The sequence below is a fragment of the Camelus dromedarius genome, chromosome 10 (genome assembly GCF_036321535.1).
Source record: "Camelus dromedarius isolate mCamDro1 chromosome 10, mCamDro1.pat, whole genome shotgun sequence".
NCBI classification, from domain to species: domain Eukaryota; kingdom Metazoa; phylum Chordata; class Mammalia; order Artiodactyla; family Camelidae; genus Camelus; species Camelus dromedarius.
Window position 1 is genome coordinate 919,339 of NC_087445.1, and position 12,439 is coordinate 931,777.

Below are 12,439 nucleotides of genomic sequence, written 5' to 3' on the forward strand. Positions count from 1 at the left end.
TGTGAGTGTGCTGGAACTTTCCATGAGGGGCTGGTCAGGGGGTCACCAGGCTGAATGCCCCGAGGACACATGGGGTGACATCTGGAGATGCCAACAGAGGCTGCCCCCTACAAAGGTCACAGGCAGGTGGGGGGGCAGCATGGGCTGGGGGCTCTGAGGGGCAGAGTGCAGCACCCAGGCCTGGGGTGGGGGGAGGGATAATGCTGGGAGCCACACGAAGAGAAGCATCAGCTTTATTGTTCATCTGTACTTAGAAAAGTGGGGGCCCAGACCCCCAGGGAGGTGCTACGGCCCTGCCCAGCCCCTGCTGGTGGAGGATGAGAAGCCTGGGTCAGTGGCCACGGCGGGCGGCCCACAGGGTCGCTGGTGTCGACTGTCCCGGGTTAGGAAGCACAGAGGTTGTGGGTCAGCCAAGGTGGGCAGCACATAGGCCAGGATGCTGCTGTGCTGGCGGAGGACAGGCATCTCCTCAGCCCTCTGGAAACGTCCTGAGGTGGCCTCAGGCCCTTGCCCCCCATCCTCGGGCCTGCCACATGTCCATGGTGGCAATGACTCCACTGAGGGCTCTCCCGTTCTGCCTCCCTGGCCTCGCCACTCCACGCTCCAGGAAGAGGAGCAGCTGAGGACAGAGCAGGCCCTGTGCTGGCCAGAGTGGCCTGACCATGTACGGCTCATCCGGATGCGGTACAGTGTGGCCAGCCGGGGCTCTGGCGGTTTCGGGGAGCACCGCGCACAGTGGGGTGGGCCTCAAGGGCGAGGCGGCTCCTAGGTCTGGGCAGCTGCGGCCAGGCACGATCCAGGGACATCTGCTAAGAAGGGAGAGGAGAGACGTGAGGGCCGCCAAAGCCGGAGGGGCCTCCAGTCCCGTCTTGGTGACCTGGCCTCAGTGTTGTGTCTGGCGACCAGCCCCTGAGCACTGGTGCCACTCCGACTCCAGAATCAGACAGCCCCACTCTGACCTGGGAGAGCCTCAGTTCCCCCTCCTGGGTCCCTGTCAGGATTAGAGGCCTGCCCCAGCACGCTCTGACAGGGGGCCTCGAGAGCAAGGGCTGGCGGGTGGACATGTGCCGTGGGGCCCGCAAGGTCTCCTCGCTAAGGCGGATGTTTGGGGAGAGTCAGGACTGTTTGGGGCACACAGCAGGTGATTAATGGCCCAGTCGTCATGCCATGAGTGAGGGAGCAAGCTGGCACCCCGACGGTTCCACGGAGGACAGAGCTAACGACAAACTGGGGCCAGCAGCTGGGCACCAAATTGGACACCAGGCGGAGTCAACAGCAGTGGTGTGTGGGCTAGTGGAGGCCTGACGCTCCAGCTGGGCCACACGAAGGCCTGTTCCCAGCACCCTGCCTCACTGCCCACGTGGTCAGTCTGGAAGGCCTCATATGTCCCTGACACATGGGTGCTTGCTGTGCAGGGACAGCCTCCTGTCCACTCTGCTGTGCTGGCAGACGGACAGCGGTCTGATTGTGGCACCCAGTTCTCCTCTGGGGCAGGCCTGAGGACCGCTGTGTCGTGCAGCCCCGGCCAAGGCTCCAGACACCGGACACACGACACACGTGAGATCCGCTGACCTTCTGCATCTGACTGGGAGAGCCTCAGTTTCCCATCAGGCTTGCCTGTATCTGACCCCCGACCAGGCTGCATACAGTAGGAGCCTACTGAGTGTGTTACAAGGGTCACTCGACCTCCTTGCAGTTCCTGCTCCCAAGCAGGGCGACCTTGGGCAGGTGCTGGGTCTCTCTGAGCAGGGGCAGAGGGCTGAGTGTGGTGTACGGGTGCACGCGACCGGGGTGCCCACCCTGCGAGGCCTGGGTGAGGGCAGATGCAAAGTCTCGGGGGTGCTGCACGAAAGGTCCCGAGTCCCCCAGGCTGGGTCCGCAGCCAAGCGGGGTGAGCGGGTGGGCTTGTAGTGGTGCAGACCCTGCCGGGGCCAGCCCTCCCGGCTCACCTGAGCCCCTACTGCCGGGGCGCCATGTCCATGACGGGCTTCTGGACACCAAAGGCAGTGATGAAGATGTTGACCACGACGATAATGAAGACCAGGCCGGTGGCCAGATTGTTCAGGAAGTCCAGCTTGGCGTGCTTGGCAGGGTTGTTGAGGTCGTACCTGACTGTGGGCAAGAAGGAGCAGACGCTGCCCAGGGCTGCGACACTGGGGGGCCCTCTTCTGTCCCCCAGAGAGAGACATGCCTGCTTTAATACACTACAGACAATGGGCCCTGGCCGGGGCCGTCTGCTCTCTGTGGCCTGACTGCTGCAGCCCCCATTCACTCCAGGGACAGAAGCGCAGGGGGGCCCGGCACCTGGCCACCAAGGGACCGGCTTGGATTTTAAAGCACAGTGTGCTGAACGGGCACAAGCAAGCACCTTTCCGAGCGCTGGTGCATGTCCGTGGTGATCTAGTCCCCCGCACACCTACCGAAGGCCATCCTTATGCCCACTTTATAGGCAGGGAAACAACAGGTCACGCATCCTGCCCAAGACCTCACAGCCAGGCAGAGGTGGGGGTGAGCCCAAAGCTCTCGCTGCTCCTAGCCCTGACCCTCCCCTGGGGGCGAGGGTGCAGGAGGGGGCAGGGCCACCATCTAGTCCCTGCAGACCGCTGTAAGGACTAGAGGGTACACAGTAGGTGCCCAATACTTGTCAACACTTAGTATGGTTATGAGTTAGCTTCCTGTGCCCTCAGCCTGGGTGAGTGGAAGGATAAGACGCAGGGGGACCTCTGGGGGGCCATGGTGGGAGCTACAATTTGGACCATGTGTCCCAGTCGGGAGAGCCGGGGCTCCCGTGCAAACCCGCTCAGAACTGTCACGGGGTAAGAGACCCATCCCAGGGGGTGAGCAAGCAGAGTCGGCTGACCGTGGGGCCGGGGAGCCCCGGGGCCCTCCCACCACGGGGCCTCCCGCCTGGGCGCGCACCGAGGAAGATGAGCAGCACGCCCACGCTGATCTGCAGCGCCAGGGAGATGGAGATGAGGACCACCATGGGGATGAAGAAGGCGAAGCCGGGGCCCTGCTCCACGACCGCCTTCAGCTGGGAGGCGTTGGCCATCAGCAGCGCGACGTCCAGCATGCTCTCGGCCGCGCTCTTCTTGTTGGCATAATGGTTCATGTTGATGGGCCGGTTCCTGCCCCAGAGGGACGGCTGCGGGGAGGGAGGCGGTCAGCCCAGGCTCTGTGGCAGTGGGGCAACAGGCCTGGGCCCACCCTGGTGTCCCCTCCACTTTGAGCTTGGTCTCCTTCCCAGGTGCTGGCAGGGATGTGGGGGTTGATGGGGTTAGCAGGTGGGGGCCCCGATGAGGGAAAGGGACGTGCTTATTAATAGAATACGAGGCCCAGAGAAGGCTGTGCAGCCCCTGCAAAACCCACCCTAGGAATCGAGCCCTGGAGAAAGGAGACGAAGCACGTTAGCACGCCCTCTGGTTTTAGATGGGAAATACGCTGATCGTCCGCCTGCCATGGGCGGAGCCGTCGGGCAGCCTTCCCTGCGTGCCACTGCCTGCCCTCTCCTCCAGGAGGTGACTGGTGCCAGGCTGGGAGCTGGATCCCGGGTTCCTGCACACTCGCCCAGACGTGAAACACGCCTTCCTGGGGGGCCGATGCCTTCCAGCCGCCTCTCTGCTGTGCAGGCACACAGCCGGCTGGAGTCTACACTGGAGCTTAGCTTCTTCCTTCATTTTCATTAAAATTTTTTAAAAACCACTTTGCTGAGGTGTGACTGACCCACAAAATCTGCATGTAACCAACGTGAACAACTTAAAGCGTTCGGCGCTAAGTGTGCCTCATGCCACCATCACCACAGCCAAGCCATCACACCTCCGAAGTCTCCTCCCACCCTCGTAGTATCATTATCTGTGACTAAGAACACGTGAGGTCACCCCTGCTGTGCCACACTGGCCACGACATGTCGCACAGTGGATCTTCAGGGCTCACTCTGCCTTCATTTCATGTTGATAAAACAGGAACACAAGTCACCTCCTCCCTTACCTCTGCCTGAGAACATCCCCAGATCGCAACGCCAGGCCCCTGTCACTCCCAAGTGCCCTCCGTGCCCCGAGGCTCCACCCAGAGGTGACTTCCCCGGCAGGACAGGCCCTCCTCTCCTGGGGCAGAGGCTGGGAGGGTAGGTAGACAGGAGAAGGCCTGCCTCCGAGGCTGGGGTCCAGGCCACAGAGACCCGTCCTGGGTCGGGAGTTTGCCTCTCGGGGTGGTGGCTTCACTTGAAGGCAGTTGCTCTAAGCTGCCAGGCCTCCTCTGTCTACTGAGCCCATCCGCCCTCTGCAACCTGCCCTTGGCCAGGCCCCTCCCCAGCCTCCCAAGACAAACCTGTAACCCTCAGCCCTGGCCACGTGTCCACCGGTGTCCCTGAGCCACCGGGCCTCCTGGGGCCACCCAGGAGATCTTGTTTCTAGACTCATGAAAGATGCAGGGATGGGAGGTGGGGGTTTGAGGCGGGTAAGCTTCTAATTTCTGCAGCTGAAGATATTTCACCGTAGAAATTACACAGAAGCACAGTAGGGTGGGGTCTTCACTTTTACACTGCGTCTTTTTGTTGTTGTATGCACATAATGATTTAATGTTAGAATGGTTTCTTTGTTTTTAATTTTTCTGAAGTCTAGTCAGTTTACAATGTGTCAATTTCTGGTGTGCAACACAATGCTTCAGTCATACATGAATATATATATATATTCGTATTTCAATTCTTTTTCACTGTAAGCTACTACAAGATAATGAATATAGTTTCCTGTGCTATATAGTAAAAACTTGTTGTTGATTGGATTTTGTGAGAATCCTCCTATATTTTGAAGCGAGAAACACTCTGCCAGAGTTCAGTAGGTGTTCTGTGCGATTCAGTGGGTTTGGAGATGTAATTCTTGGTGTATTTGTGGCAGGGGGCGAGCTGTGAGTCTCTCTACTCCCCCATCTTGGCTCAGCCCCCTAGAATTACACTGTGTCTTTTAAAGTTTAATCTATAATAACGCCCAGGATGGAGGATGGGGACACAGGCAGCTCTGCTATCTGCTCTGCCTCCCCTCAGTGTCAGTTCTTAAGTAGCAAATCCACTTGGTTTAAAATTCTAGACCCAAGAGCCCACAGGGAAAGCTGCCTCCATCAGATCCAGGGCCTTGGCCCTGCTCTCTGGGAAGTTCCATGTGCAGCCCGGAGTCTCCTCTTTCTTTCTCCAAGTGGGGTCTCCCTTTTGCCTCTCCACACCAGGCCTACAGCTGCACTCACAGCTGGGTGGGCCGCTCCCCAGACCCCAAATGTCCAGGGCACACCGCTCCCTCAAAAGCACACAGGTTCTTACAAAGCAGCCCAGCTGGCCAGGCTCCCTCATGCGTGTGCTCCTCTGGGTGCAGCATCCTGAGGGCGCTGGCCCAGTGGTCACGTGCCCCTAAGTTTCATAACCCAGAAGTGCCAAATGTCTCCCCTTGAGGCTCATCCCTGTCCCCAGTCCCAGAGAAAAAGCCAGGTACAGACCAAGTGAGAAGTTCCCGCCTTCTGGGGGCAGGGGAGCCATATAGACAAACATACACGAGCATAAACACACATATACACACCATACAACCCCCCATACACATAAATACCTAATACATATCTACACACACAAGCACACATGCAGATATGCATGTGTTAACATACCCACAAACATGCACACACCAGCACTTACACACAGATGTATGAGCACACATGCAGACACATGTATACACACACGGACATACATATATACAAAACACATGCACACATATACACACGTACATATGCATTAACACACATCCACACGTATGTATACACCCAGACGAACTGTGGTGGCTTCTGTGCAGGAGGGAGAATTCCTTTTTAATTCTGTGCTCTCTTGAACTGTTTAAATATTTTACGCCCATGCAGCCACGCGAGCCCTGAAATACAGAGTGACACCATCACGGCAGCGCCCCCAGCACAGGGAGCCTGTGCTGCGCTGTCCTCCACCTCGGGCGGTGCCCAGGGCTCAGCCCATCATCTTACTCACCATTCTGCTGGGTGCTTTCCTCTAGGAAGTCCCCCTGACCTCACACCCACTTACTGTGGGTAAATTGAAGCGATATGGGGAGGGACCTCGTTCAAAGCCAATAGCAAGTGAGGGCTGCACTGGGATTTGAATCCAGGTTCCCGTGCTCAGAAGCCCTGGCAGCTGACACCACAGTCCCCTCGGGCCATGCAGAGGGGGGCTGGGGTCGGGCCCACCCTGTGGGGGCTGCGTGCTCAGAGGTTCCCCAGCCCCTGGGTCTAGCTGTGGGACTCCAGGATGGCCAGACCCCTCTGGGGCTCAGTCTCCCTCAAGTGCAACGAGGCCATGGAGCAAGCATGCCAGGGAGCCCTGGCGGGGTCGGGCTGCTGTCTCAGGGCCCTGAGTAGCAAGCAAGGGCCCCAGCCCTTGGGCCCCTCCTGGTGCAGGGTGCTTCCTGCCCGCAGATATAACTGCTTCCTGTTCCACCTGTGTAGCAATCAGGAGCACTGGCCAGAGCTTGCAGGCCAGGGGGTTGGTGGGGGTGCTCTGGTCGAGCCCCAGCGCACCACAGCCTGGTGGTGTGGCCTTGACAAGATGCCCCCCACCAGACCGGGCCTCAGTTTTCCCATCTGTACACGCCAGGTCGCAGCCTGGGAAGCTCTACCACCCAGCAAGCACCCCCACTAACAGCGAGAAGGAGCACTGTCTTCCTAGTGTGCAGAGAGGGAGACAAAGGCTCCGTGGGGCTTGTCCAGTGGCAGAGCTGTGGGTGGGGAGCGGGCTACAGGGCTCACCTGCTTCCCCCAAGCCTGATCTTGGTGCCTCAGGCCTCCTGGGAAGGGGCTCTAAGCTGCGGGGGGAGCTCTGAACCCCACAAGTGACCACTGCATGGGTGAGCCCCGGAGGCTGCTGCCTTGAGAAGGCCACCTGGGTTGGAGGGCAGTCGAAGCCCACCTCTCACAGGTGTGGAGCCCGGTGGGTCCGGACAGGCCACCTGCCTGCCCAGCTGCCAGGAGCCATGCTGGGACCCTCCCACGGAGACCTCTGCCCATGACCTGGGCAATGCCCTGTTTAATGTGTCCCTGGGGCCAAGAGGACGTCCCTAAAGCCTCTCTGGTGGTCCCAGGAGTGCGTGAGCTCGAGGCTGCCAAATTTTTTTCTCCTAAAACCAGGAAGGAGACTGTGTGGAGGAAGCTGGCTTCGTGCCCACTGGAGCCCACTCTCCGTGGGCAGGAGGCCTCATCCCAGCCATCCACAGGCAGCTTGCGGGTACCCAGGCCACCTGGCCCAGGGTCACACTGCTGTGCAACCTGAGCTTGGACACGGGAGGGGAGTTGGGACAGAAGCAGGATTTGAAGCAGGCAGTCTGTGGCACCCAGAGCACCCAGTTCTGACATAACACATCCTCCAGTCCACTCCAGGCTTGGATGGGAGGAAACAGGGGCTGCCCATGGCCTCCAGCTGGGCCCAGGAGGTCTGGCCCACTCCCAGCCTCCTGCCTGCACACCCTCTGCTCCCCTGGTAGACAAGGGCTGGCCAGGGCTGTGGCCCACTGAAGCCCTGCAGGACCTCAGGGTTTTGGTTACAGATTGTGTCCAAACCTGCCTGCCCCTAATTCCACCACTGACTCCAAGCCCCATGTACAAGTACAGAATGAGGAGCCCACGTGGGAATTCCTGCCTGCCCTCCCCGAGCCCAATTTCACATCTGCAAGAGGAGGGACCAAGGCCTCCAACAAATCTGTAAGGGTCATCAGCTGCCCTGGGAGGACATGGGGTGCAGGGCTTCCATCGGCACCACCCCTCTAGCATCCTCATGCCACACCACAGACCAGCAGAATGACTGGTCTGTGCCTCAGTTTCCTCATCTGTAAAATGGGCAGACGGGGACATAAAGGGGCACAAACAAAGGGCTCGGGGGCCCAGTGGCTGATCAGAGCCCAGCTGGTGCAAGGCAGGACTGGATGTTCTGCGCCACTTTGAAAGACTGCCTCCCAGAAGAACTGTACCAATTTGTAATTAATTCCATTAAAAAAATCCCTAACAAGGAATAGAAAGTACTAGTCTCAGAAGCAGGGCTGCGTGAGCTGAGTGGGAGCCGGGGTGTGGTGGGGTGCTGGCCCACCGTAGCCACCCCTGCACAGGGCTCCTCCCCTTGGCTTCAGCGGGCACCAGCAGATGTGGGAGTGCTGGCGTCCTCACCTCTGGGCTGGGACCTGAGAACGCAGTGAGATCTGTTGTGGTCTGGGATGTCTGCTGCCTGATCCACCAGCGCGGGGAATGAGCTGCTACTGTGCTAGGCGTGAAGGCACCTGCCCCAGGCCATGCTGCCTTACACCTGCACCGCCCTCGAACCCTCTGCACCCCTGCCAGCCCGGAGAGGCCTCCCACTCCATGCCTGAGTTCCTGGCAGGAAGTCTCCCGTGGCGGGGCAGGCTTCCCTGCAGCAGCTGGGCTGGGCAGTCCCACTTCCTGTGGGCTCAGCACTGGCCAGCAATGACCCCGCAGCCACGTCAATGTTGCCTTTTAGAACGTAACCAAGACCCCGCTGGCCTTGGGATCTGCTGGGAAAGCAGAAATGAGGGGGAAAAAGCAAACTTCCCCTGGCAGCTGAGGCTGTGTACACACTCCTCCCTCTCAGGACCCAGCTTCCGGGCCCAGATGCGGCCCCAGAAGCCTCATCCCACCCTATCCTGTCAGCTCCCTTCTGTGTCCGCCACTGGCTGCAGGGTCCAACCCGGCTGCCCCCCTGGCTGAGATACACCCTTGAGGGTGCCACATTTATTTTCACAATAAAACTGATGTTTACTATTCCTTCTGCTGCCAGCCAAAAGTGAGTTGACTTAGCAAAGACGCCAACTGACTTCTGCAGGGGCCCTGAGCAGACTGGCCTTGCATGGAGGCCATGGTGGACGGGGCATGCCGTGGGGGACATCTGCAGAGCTCCCCCATTGCCCCGGCCCAACAGGGCTCATCTGCCCATGGGTCACACAAACACCTCTTCCCTGAGCCTGGCCACTGTGGGAGGTGAGTGATTCTGCCCCACTTCCCTGAAGAGGAAATGGAGATTCGGAGAGGGTCTGAACTTGCCCGCGGCAATGACAGGGGCTCTGAGCCTGGGCCTCCCAGTCAGTCCTCCCGTGGCCAGGGGCACGCTGAGGACATAGCAGTGACCCAGCCCACACACTCAGCTGTCTGGGGCTCTTGCTCAAGTAGGGACACATTTGAAGACCCTAGGGTTTGCCCCTCTTCCCAGCAAGCCTTTCTTCCCGCCCTCAAGCAGGTGCCGGGAGCTCAGATTCAGGCCAGGGCAACCAGGAGGGAAGGCTGCAGAAGAGCCAGGTGAGGCACAGTGGGAGGGCCGCAGTGCCCTTTCCCAACCCCTGTCTGGGCATCACCTTTGGGAGAGGGTCTCCTGTGGTAGGTGGGAATATTAACAATACTGTGTCCAGTCTCCAACACTTCACGCACATCAGCCCATTTAATCCTCGGCACAACCCTCTGAGGGAAGCACTGCTCTCATCCCATTTCACAGATGAGAAACTGAGTCACAGAATGATGTGCCCAAGAACACAGTGAGGCAGGTCCTGAGGGTGGGAAGGGGAAGGCGGAGGCTGGAGAGCAGTGTTGGGTGGGCCTGGGCCCCAGGCAGGGTGAGCAAGGCGGCCTTCAGTACTGACTATCTCTCCCCAGGCCTCCCTGCCTGTGACTGGAGTCCCCCTGGAAAAACGCGTTCACTCTCACACAGGCCCCCAGCCCCTCCATGGCCTCCACGCTTCCCAAGGCACAACCTCACATACCTCCTCCTCCCCAGCCCCGGGGTGCTTGATGGTCCAGCCCCTGGGCCTTTCTCCCACTGTTCCCGCTGCCTGGGATGCCCTTTCACACAGCGCAGGGGCCATACCCACACCTCATTCCAGTCCTCCAGGGCTCAGTGCCAAGGCTGGTCTTAGCTCTCAGATGGAGTCTGAGTGTTATAGAGCTGCGTTGCGCACAACCAGTCCCAAAGCCAATGCATTGAGCAGAGCAGGCATGGAGTGGAGGGTGCAGCCAAAGGCTGGGAGGTGAGCAGGATCCCTTCCTTTCAAACCAGCTTCCAAGCCACTAGGCCCATGTGTAACCTGATGTGCAACCCCCATATCCCCGAATGCAGGCCCGGGTCATCTGCTCTTCCTTTTCAGATCATGGATAGGAGAGAGAGAGCAGAGAGGTGAAGCAGCCTCCCCAAGGACACACAGCTCACTATTCCAAAGTGCTCACAAACCAGGGAAAGGCCACACAAAGGCTCTTCTTAGTTCTCAGTTTCCTCATCTCTAACCCAGGGATAAACCCGGGGCTGTCAGGCTTTACTGAAGGGCGGGCACGATGGCTGGGGCCCTGGAAAAGCAGTGCTCGGCATAGAGAAGAATGGAGAGGATTATTCAGTAGGGCCAGGGACACATGGGAGGGCCCGTTCCCCCAGTCCAGGGCCTGCCTTCCCCACCTGTTCTTCCCCACCCCCTAAGTATGGCCTGACACCACAGCATCGCCGAGGACTGGTCACCCACACCTAGGCAGTCTCTGCCCAAGTCTGGCTCACATGGCTGAGAGGCCATGGTCCCTGCCCCCACCCCCAGGGGGTCAGAAACTGAAGGAATGTCCAAAGTCAACAAGTTACCAGAGGGCGGTGCCCAGGACCGCACCACAAACAGAGGCCCTGGGGAAGTGCTGGTCCCAGGCAAAGCCAGTTAGGAACCGCTATTTTGGCCCTGTCCCAGCAGTGGGACAGGACCCCAGGGCAGAAGGGTACTAGCTCTAATATGGGACCGTTGCCGGGACCTGCCCCATGCCCATGATGCTCTGAGGCCAGCAGGGCAGGCTCTGGACAGGCCGCGGGGACCTGCGAGTGGAGAGAGGAGAGGGGGCCACAGCGGCCCCAGGTTTCCCCATCAGGGCATGCACAAGATTGTGCGGTCGCCGTGGACACCGTGGGTGACGTAACTGTCTGCCCGCTGCTGGCCCGGGGCCCAGAAGCCGGGATCCTCTCCACCCAGTCCAGGCGCACAACGAACCGGAGGAGATGCAGAGTTGGAAGGTGGTGTGGGAGCCCGGAAGGCAGGGGCCCGCCGAGGGGCGGGGAAAGGTGGCGCCCAAGCCCCTTGGCTGTGCAGCTCGGTGTGGGCAGTACCTACCCCGGCCCGCGCAGGGCAGCCCGCCAACCCGCCCGCGCCCCCGCTCACCTGTCAGGGTGGCCGGCGTCCCCAGCGGCACCGCTGGGTCCTCCAACCCCGCAGGTAGGGGGCGGGACGCACAGGCAGCGGTGACCACCGCCACCCTCAGGGCGGACGCTGCGCCCGGTTGGCGCCCATAGGTGCCCGGGAGCCTCCGGCGCGGGGCCCAGAGAAGGCGGGCGCCGGCCAAGGTCGCACAGCGGCGCAGGGGGAAGGAGGTGCTTACCGAGGCATCAGGGGGGCCGAGCGAGCCCGGGTGCAGGTCGCCGTTGAGCTCGTACTCCTCTGGGCGCGAGTCCATGGTGCGGCCGCCGGGCAGCCTCACTCGGGGTCTCAACTCGGCTGGCGCCTCCGCTACCGAGACTCCGCGGCGCGCCAGGCCGGCCCCGCCCCCGGCCGGCCCCCACCACGCCCCCGGCCCGCCCTGCGCGCGCAGCGCCCTCAGGCCCCGCCCCCAGCCGGGGCCCGTAGACCCCGCCAGCCGGACGTCGAAGTCAGGTCTCTCTTCCCGCACGGACTGCGGGGGCCGCAGGACCCCGCGCTGCATCTCGGCTCTCTCACACCCCAGACCTCGCGTGTTCGTGGGCAAGGCACGTCGCCCTCTGTGCTCCTGTCCTGGACACTTTTAATCTATAAAACGAGGCCAAGAACCAGCCTTTGCCTGGCTGCTTTGCTAATTGACGCACCAGGAAGGCGAACGGGCGCTGCCGCGGGTGTGGACTTTTTTTTTTTTTACCAGGCGCTTGTCACCCGGGGGCCCAGCTGCAGGCGTCGCCAACGTGTTGCCGGACCCGCACACCGTAGCTGAGTCAGCGAGTAGTCTGGGTCTCACACTCTGAGCCTCGGTCTTTTCGCCTTGGAAATGGGGGCCTGAAGGCCTCCCACGCACTCAGGACGGGAGGGAGCGGGGAGGCAGAGGCGGATCACCGCGGCCTGGGCCAGCTTTTTGCCAGTGCCCCGTCTCCCGCGCCCCTCATGAAGCAGCCTCCGGGTCTTCAGACGGGAGGCAGGGCCCCCTTGCCTGGGGTGGCACCTTGTGCCCATGCCAGCCCCTCGGGGCGGCCTCTAGCCCTTGGTTCAGTTGGCCCTTGTTTCCCAGACGCGAGCCTCTCCCAGAAGCCATGCGGGTGCGAAGGGGCCGGGCGTTAGCTCCCCAGGCTGGTATGCAAAGTCCAGGCCACTGTGTTCTCCTGTCCAGACCCTGACCAGGCTCCTGGGCTCAGCTTCTTTTTACTCCACCA

The 12,439-nt window shown here is 60.7% G+C and overlaps 1 protein-coding gene across 2 annotated transcripts; it reads right to left on the reverse strand.

The window, feature by feature from the left end:
- Positions 1–217: 217 nt before the first annotated feature.
- Positions 218–11,585, reverse strand: NINJ1 (ninjurin 1). 2 transcript variants are annotated; one of them, XM_031447298.2, is made up of 4 exons: positions 11,425–11,585; positions 2,920–3,145; positions 1,950–2,112; positions 218–809 (listed from the first exon to the last, which is right to left on the reverse strand). In XM_031447298.2, exons 1-3 carry the CDS (start codon positions 11,497–11,499, stop codon positions 1,958–1,960), a joined length of 456 nt encoding a protein of 151 aa, XP_031303158.1. In that variant the 5' UTR covers positions 11,500–11,585; the 3' UTR covers positions 218–809; positions 1,950–1,957. The 2 variants fall into 2 exon arrangements, with proteins under 2 accessions (XP_031303158.1, XP_031303157.1); XM_031447297.2 differs by having other exon boundaries at positions 218–806; positions 11,425–11,583.
- Between the last annotated feature and the right edge of the window lie 854 nt (positions 11,586–12,439).

Bases quoted from the DNA above. Each gene is read 5' to 3' on its own strand.
- NINJ1 (XM_031447298.2), bottom strand. From the start codon at position 11,499: ATGGACTCGCGCCCAGAGGAGTACGAGCTCAACGGCGACCTGCACCCG. The intron at 3,146-11,424 runs GTAAGCACCTCC...CCCTCCCCGCAG, and splicing joins TCGGCCCCCCTGATGCCTCG to CCGTCCCTCTGGGGCAGGAA. The intron at 2,113-2,919 runs GTGCGCGCCCAG...TCTTGCCCACAG, and splicing joins CGTGCTGCTCATCTTCCTCG to TCAGGTACGACCTCAACAAC.